Raw genomic sequence first — 8240 nt, 5'->3', positions numbered from 1 at the left:
TTTGGGTTTTTTTTAAAATTTCTTCCAAAGCTAAAAACTAAATTTTAAAAAAAGTTTTGGTAAAAAAAAAAAAAAAAAAAAAAGGATTCCATTATCTTATATTGTCAATTTTGTTCCCTCCCCTCCTCCCCCCAGACACTCTGTTGAAAAGACAACTCTTGGCCATAAATTAAAAAAAAGAATAGGTGTCTAAAAGTTATTCTCTTATTTGTATACTTAGGTTCTTGTGCGACCTAATTTTCAAAAGTGCTGAATAGCCAGCAGCCCCCACTGGCTACGCTTTGAATCCACATTAAAGAAAAATAATAAAGTTTGCTATTTCTTCTTCCAATCTAACTTTAAACTAATCAAGAAAATCCATTAAGAAGCCTAGGTGGCAGAAATTCTGTGGTCCATGCTATTTTATGCATCTGCATATGGACTTATGTGGCAAACTTTAAGTATCCATTTAAATAGAAAGGGTTTTAAAATAAAGACCTGTTTAAAATAAAAAGGTCTTAATGAGTTAGGTGTTTTAGATCTATAAGAAATACTGAAAATGCAGTACAGGCAATCTGGCACAATTAGCTTTAAGAAAGGAAACTTAAAAAACGTAATAAAATTCCCAAACTGAATATGTTTGGTTTTGCCAGCAAAACTACTGAAAAGTTAGCAGGGGAACAAGATATTTTGACAAGCCCCTGTTACAATATGAGGAGTTAATAATGAGAGTTACAAAAACTAGAATTATCATTGGATGCTGGTTTACATATAGCAGCAAAAGTCAGTAGTTGGAAGTTATTTTCTCATTGGAGCATACAGAAGTTTTCTAAGGTGTGTGTGTGTAGGAACTATTTCCAAAATAGTTGACAGGTTCAGAATGAACTTCCCCTTTTAGTGAGCTCTTGAGTTCAGTTCCACTGCCGACAGCAGAACTGATGTTATTTTTAAAAAATGTTCTTCCATGGACCAGTTTATGATGGTTACTTCTTGGTTTTAATAAAAGTATGCTTTAATATCAACATCTTTTCAAGCTCTCACTTGGAGGGAAGACATCTTATTCAAGGTGCAAAATTCTTGGTTTTTCCCTCTATGAAGTGAGAAGGCTTTGTAACACAAACAATAGTTTTCTTTCTGATCAATGGAAGAAAATACATGATCGGGTTAGAAAGCAGGGTTGCCAACTGTCTGTAAATGTATTGACACTCCATTAAAAAACACCCTAAAACACTCATTCCTGTCTGTAAAAATCCATAAATGTTTTCCATTCCATAAAATCAGGGATCCACTGCAGATTTAAGCTGCAGGAAAAATCCTGTAGCAATTCAAAAAACACAGCAGCACCAACTGCTGTCTGAGCAGCAGCACAGCACCCTCTGTGGACCTCACCAGTGCCTGCTAGACTCTTCCTCCCCCCTCGCTCCCTTTCAACCCCCAGACAACCTGCTACTACTAAGTCCCTATGCCCATCTTCTGCTTCTAATAGCTGCTTACATAGAAGGTACAAGGAGGGGGGCAGTGCAGGCAGGATGGGTGTATGGGCCAGGATGGGGAGAGGCTGTGGGTAAGGGTCAGTGCAGGGACAGGGGGAGCAGGCCTTCCGGGGTCAGGCTGCAGGGTAGGTTGGGGTGGGCAATAGGGTGCAATCTGGACTGTCAAGGGTGAGAAGGGGACCCTTGAGGTAGAGGCAGCAAGGTGTAAAGCCACTACAGAAGTCACATACTCTGCCAACCTAAGAATGTATTCTTTTAATAAAAGTGAAATACTTGTCAGTACAAAAAAAACTTCCTGTGTCAGTAAGAAAAGTACAGGTTGTCAGTAAAAAGAAAAATTCTTGCTTTGGCAGCCATGTTGGAAAGACATCTATCTTTTAGAACCCTTCAGTATTTCTCCCCTCTAATAAAGCAGATATACCTTGTTTATTTCAGAAGCAGCAGCTGCATAAAACGAGAGAGGTAGGAAATGTTCAAAAGGTGGACAGAAAATACAGTCCTGAGATTAACTCATAGATTAAATCCTTCATATAAAAAAGGTTTTCACAATCTGAAGGAATGAATCATCATAAAACATTCTGCTCAATTTATATACTCATACTTGAATATGCAAATGGCATGTATTAATCACATGTAAATAAAAGTACACATTCGTCATTTGAAATGGGCTCTGATTGTATAAGGAAGTGTTTGTGAGACTAGCATTAATAGCTACTAAAAAATCAATAACCATGTTCAATTTAAGATGAATTAGTAAATTATCAAAAGGTTTATCCTATTGTTTGTGTTGTGGTAACACCAAGAGATCATAATCTGAATTCTTTTAGGTGATATTTAAACATGTTGAAAGACAGTCTTCATAGGGCCTGCCCTGAAGATTTTATAATCTAAGATGATGAGCAGTGTATAAAAATCAGATGAACAGATGCAACAAAATCATGAATTATAAATTATACAATAACCAGATGTATATATAAAGAAGCTTTTTAAACAGAATGTGTGCACTTCTTTTATGTTCATCTCTCCTTACTTTGCCCGTAAGTAACTTGCTGAAAGAAATTCACTGGCAGAATCAGTCTGAAACAAGGATTGGAAAGATTAGAGGCTTTAGAGATTTAGAGGCTGTTCCATGTAGGAGGTACATCACTCAAGAGGATAAGAAGGTAATAAAGTGCAAGATGCCACAGGTGCGGGAAGCACACAGAGAAAACAAAGATAGCAGCAGCTACCAGCAAAGTGAAAGATGTGAGAGACAAGAGAGCAGGTGTAAGGAAGGGGCACTTCTGTAATGGACCTGGAAGGGGATAACAAGAAACTTGAACATGACATGATGAGGCACAGGAAAGGATGCAGTGGCGAGTCAAGGAGGGAAGTGGTATGAGGCAACAAATGTCAACATCGCAGCTGTGGTTTGGATGAAGTATGGAGAGGGTGACTCTAGTCAAAACTGGTGATGAAGAGGGCCTGAACAAAACTGTGGCTATGTGAATAGAAAGAAAAAAAAGGGATTACTAAAATTTGCGAGAAAAAAGCTGTTGCATTTAGATGCAGCCTAGGTATTCAGAACAAGGCTAAGGGAGCAATGAAGGATAGGACCTCTGCTACTGTAAGGAAGAATGCAGCAGATAAGGAGAGCTTAGGAGGAAAGATAAGGAACACAGCTTTGGTCACGTAAAAATGTCATTAGATGGTAAACCATAAAAAAGTGATATCAGAGGGTGGTTGAAAGATGGGGCAGGACAGAGGGAGGCAGGTGAGGAATGGACAGGCAGACCATGTGAACATTAAAATAATATTAACTTTAACTTAGCAGTTGCAAACTACTACTGGCTTTGTTCTCCCAAGTGGGAAGATTCATAGTTTCTAGGGTTGGAAGGGACCTGAGCAGACCATCATGTCCGACCCTCTGCCCTGGGCAGGAATGAGTGCTGGGATCATAATATCCCAGCCAGATAACTATCCAACCTCCTCTTGAGGACCCCCAAGGTAGGGGAGAGCACCACCGCCCTTGGGAGCCCAGTCCAGAGCCTGGCAGCCCTAACCGTAAAGATTAAAATGGTACGCTGACTTCGAAGCACACTACTAACAGTGTTCACAGCTATCTTTATTTACCCTTTTTATTTGAAAATGCTGAATAATTTTCAACACCTTACAAAGCCTCAATTCCTTGTAATGCACAATAATGAACACAACACCTCTGCTTCAAGTAATGCATGTTACATCAGACTTGAAAGTAGATTATCCATTGAAAATTTGAAACCAAAACCCTGCTTGCATCATTTTAGAGATCCATAAATATTTCATAAAATATATTTGCATGCTAAATGATGCAGCCATAGGCAAGCATGAAGTAAATTCCACCATTACTAACTGATTTCTTAATAGCTTTTTTTTCTAATCATACTACTTTCACACCAGGCATGATCCAGTTAATTGCTTAAAATTCAAAGCTTGTGAGGTTTCTGTCTTTTGAATCCCTGCTGGAAAAAAATATTTTTGCTCTCATCTTTCTGGATAAAGATTGAGGAAAACCCTCTAATAAAAAAATGCAAATGGAAAGCTTCTATAAAATTACATGCTATATAATCACAAAGCAGTATTTGTTCTTTCAAATGTATTTTAAAGGGTCTCTAAAAATCTACCTTTTTAATCTACAGCATTTTATTGTTTAAATGGTGGTGGATTTCTCCTTATAATATCTTCATGCAATCTATTTTCTAGCTGGATTCTAACCATTGCAATGCATGTGCTTTCCTCATTTTTTCAGTGTACATAATCAAGGCTTGAATTGTAAATATTTCTTAACAGGAAATTAATTTGCTATTAATTACTGTAAAAAACGTGTATAGTTTCCTTAAAAATACACAGTGCTCTGCATAGATCATGCAGAGTTCAGCCCCAAAGAATTTACAAATACACCATACAGAAGACAGCACATGCAAGAAACACAAGGCAAGAGGGAGAAGAAAATCTTCAAAATAAATCCCTCTGTATGATTAATAATTTTGGAATAGGGTTCGATAATGTCACCACTCAGTTTCAGCCTAATTAAATCTCTATAGCCCAGAGTTGCAAGGGTATGGCTGATAAAACAGATACCTTTGGTTTGCTGCGGACCTGTGCCTCTTGAATAGTTTGGTGGCAAACTAGTTTTAAAAGTACTACTAATTATATCTTTGGCGTCTTTATCTATACATCTCTCCACTTCAGAAAATGATAAAGGCAGCATTGAGTCTATAGAGGAAAAGTAAAATGAAGAAAATAAAATATTTACTTACTACACTTTATTCTTTTGAACAATTTGGAAAAATATGTATCTTATTTTATGATATGGGCTAACTGTAGGACTTAAGATTTATCTGTGTACTTGGATAACTAACATTACTTTAGTACCTTGTCACCTCATGCTGTCCTGTGAAAATAACTATATTTTTTCATGTCAGTAACTTCCTACATGTATATGTAAGAAGAACACACACGTTCATCCTCTTTCCTTTTAAATGTGGTCTATTTTGAAGCTGAGAGATATAGGGAGACTGTCCCCCCATTTTATTATCTTTTTAAATGGACTGTTGGGACTGGTCTAGGCATATACTGTAAGTGGACTCTGCCATTGCTAGCAGTGAACAGAGGTAGAGAGGTTGACTAACAGAGCTCTCATTTTTTTTCCAGATGAGAATAGGCATTCACTCAGGATCGGTTCTGGCTGGAGTTGTTGGGGTTAGAATGCCACGTTATTGTCTCTTTGGAAACAATGTCACGCTTGCAAGCAAGTTTGAGTCAGGAAGTCACCCACGACGCATCAATGTCAGTCCAACCACATACCAGTAAGTGCTGCCTGTGTTTTCATAATGCTTGTATATCAGCTCCAGTGTTACTTTGAGTGAGACTGTACAATTGCACTTCCAACCCTGAGCCCCATGTGCAGAATGGGAGCCTGAGAAGGGGTACAGTCAGGGTCTCAGTTCTGCAGCAAAGGATGCGAAGAGTAGATTACGGTCCGGCAAAGGGAATGCTAAGGATATGGACAGTAGATTTATTTTCCCTACCCTTATTAACTGTGTATTATTACAGCTTCAACCTGAGCGATGTGTTCCTTGCCTTAGACTTGTGTCAGTAGCCACAGCTCCATTGCCTCAGGACCAAATCTTCACTTTTACTGGTGAGGTTGGGATTTCAGAGTTTTTATGTATAGTTGGAGGCAAAAGTTCTTACTGAGCACTGTCAAAAGGCACTTGATAAAAGCATTTCCTTAATTTAAGAAAAAAGATTGAAAAAAGCAAAGCATCATCATCAATGCTGTGGAGAAATTATGCAAATGCAGGGTTGGCTTGATTAAATCAGGTTATGAGGAACAGCTGGCTTAAAAAAAAAGAGTTCCTCTAATTGTTCTAGTTTGACAGATTGCCTGTAAGAATTTCTGCTACTTGCATTAGCTCTGATGTGCTTCTTTTTTTGTCAGGAGATCTAAATCTCACTCTCTTACATAATGCAACTGCAGTAATTTCTGCACATCTTTGCATGGTCTTCAGCATTGTTCCTCTGCAGTAATTCTGGGAACATTTGCTGTTTTTCTATTCTTTTCTTTCTTTTTTTAAACAGAACCATGCATCTCAATATTTATTTTTCCTTTACTTATCTAGGTAAATTAAAGTTTTAAATGGAATTTCTTCATCCAGGCTTCTGATATGCTAAACTATAAAGCAGAAGGAGACTAAAGTTGAAAAGTAATTAAAATTAGTGAATGAAATGACATTCATCTGGAGAGCCCATTCACTTCTGATAAAACTTACACAGCAGAGTTAGGACAATTACTTGAGCAAGAGGCAGGCATACTGAACAGGCTTTTGACCATGAAGTACCCAGAAGTGGATCTGGGCACTTGCATACTGATACAGAAAAGAAATAAGGACTCAAATGAGTGTCAAGTATAACACAACTCTGCCAATCAAAACTAGAAAAATCTCTTTTTCCTGAACATATAGAAACTGAATGCCTTGCCCTTGGTGTAATCACAATGGTAAAAAATCTTCTCTACAGGGTTTCCTGATGTGATGGCCTAATGATTTCTGGATGTGTCCTTCTATGGCAGGATAATAGCCTTATTTTGAAGATTTAGGTGTTAGCAATGCCTTTGGAGTGAATTTCATTCAAAGGGCATTAGTTTTTTGAATCCTTAATAGGCCCTGGACTAGAAAGGGTGGGTACCTGAACTTTTTCACCATCTTTTGTTTAAGTGTATCTTCACCTCTGTACTGTCTTAGAACTGATTCCAAAAGTCCCATCCATGTTTGTGTGACAGTTAAAGGAGAGGCTTTGATATAAAATATGTATGAAGTCCTGTGATTGTACTGAAGTTTGGTGTGTTGCTCTAGTTGCCATGGGTATTACTGAGAGTGGAATTAGTTCTATCATGAATTATCTTGAGATAAGTTCAACAGGGAAAGGCACATGTATTCATGGTTCTGAGGAAAGCTCACTTTTGGAGTAATCCAGCTATAGACCATTCATGTCCAGTATTGCTCCTTATGGTTTCAGTGCCAGTTCTGTTTGGTTTTTTTGGTTGTGAAAATAAAATATAAACCTTTCTGTGTGAGAGATTCTGAGATATGATCTATCTACTTTGCACTACATTGGTAAGTCTGGCTTATAAGCCAGTAATTGAGTCTGTATGGGGACATCTACACATGGAATTAATGCACCTGAATAAACTCCAGCGCAAACTGTTTCTCCTAGGAGCAGTATCTTCACGTGTGCCTGGGACTGCAGCAGTAGAGTCAGGGCAGAGCAGCTCTGGGTTGGCTGGAGGCCTCGGGGTTTAGCCACAGGTGCCAGCATTGGGCAGTAGAGAGACTGGTTGGTCTACAGGGATGCTAAAGTGCAGGACTGAGCAGCAGGCAGCCCCTGTACTTTTGCCCCTTTGTGCCCCAGCCAGACCTGGTCACGGTCTACATGAGCATTTCTCTGCCATAAGATAGTACTATCCCCAACAGTACTGTTTTATGGTGGAGTTAATCTACTGCGCTCTAATACCAGTACTTGTGTAGAAAATGACACTTTACTGCAGAGCTAATTGGTCTACTTTGCAGCAAAGCACATGTGTAGATGCATTCTGTATGGCACTTTTTCATAATTTAAACAAGAGTAGAAGCTCTTCCACCATCCACTACTTTACTGCAAGCATAGAGGTATGGCCAGAGCAAAATGGGACAGCTAGATTTTGCTTATATCCTGCCAGTTCCTGGCTGCTATTCAGCCCTTGAGCTAATCAGTATCTACCATATCACAGAGTGTCTTTCAGGTCTGCTCTAACTTATGGTTGGAGAGTATCCTTGGAATGAGCCAATCTACAACTAATGGAGCACAAAAGTGAGCATGACTCCACCAGTCTGAAACTCCAGTTGTTTAAACATTGGACACAGGTGTCGCCATGGACATAGTCTTTCTGGACTTCAGCAAGGCCTTTGACACCGTCTCCCACCCCATCCTCATTAAAAAACTAGGTGACTGTGGCATTGATGCCTACACAGTCAGATGGATTGCAGATTGGCTGAAGGGTCGTACTCAGAGGGCAGTGGTGGACGAGTCATATTCGACCTGGGGGGAAGCGGGCAGTGGAGTCACCCAGGGCTCGGTCCTTGGGCCTGCGCTGTTCAATTTCTTTATCACCAATTTGGACGACAGGGTGAAAAGCAACCTGTTTAAATTTGCTGATGATACCAAAATTTGGGGTGAGGTGAGCACGCTAGTAGGGAGGGAAAGACTGCA

At 39.2% G+C, this 8240-nt stretch overlaps 1 protein-coding gene across 1 annotated transcript in view; it reads left to right on the top strand.

Moving 5' to 3' along the window:
* Window positions 1-8240, top strand: part of GUCY1A2 (guanylate cyclase 1 soluble subunit alpha 2) — a 380482-nt gene that overhangs the window by 346276 nt on the left and 25966 nt on the right. Inside the window, exon 7 of the mRNA XM_019523782.1 lies at window positions 5145-5299. Coding sequence (XP_019379327.1) covers window positions 5145-5299 — 155 coding nt within the window. The remainder of the gene's footprint in view (window positions 1-5144; window positions 5300-8240) is intronic.

The sequence above is a fragment of the Gavialis gangeticus genome, unplaced genomic scaffold (genome assembly GCF_001723915.1).
Source record: "Gavialis gangeticus isolate Ggan-Ray unplaced genomic scaffold, GavGan_comp1, whole genome shotgun sequence".
NCBI lineage: Eukaryota > Metazoa > Chordata > Crocodylia > Gavialidae > Gavialis > Gavialis gangeticus.
The sequence above is the reverse complement of the archived record's forward strand: the minus strand, read 5'-3'. Positions and strand labels throughout refer to the sequence as shown.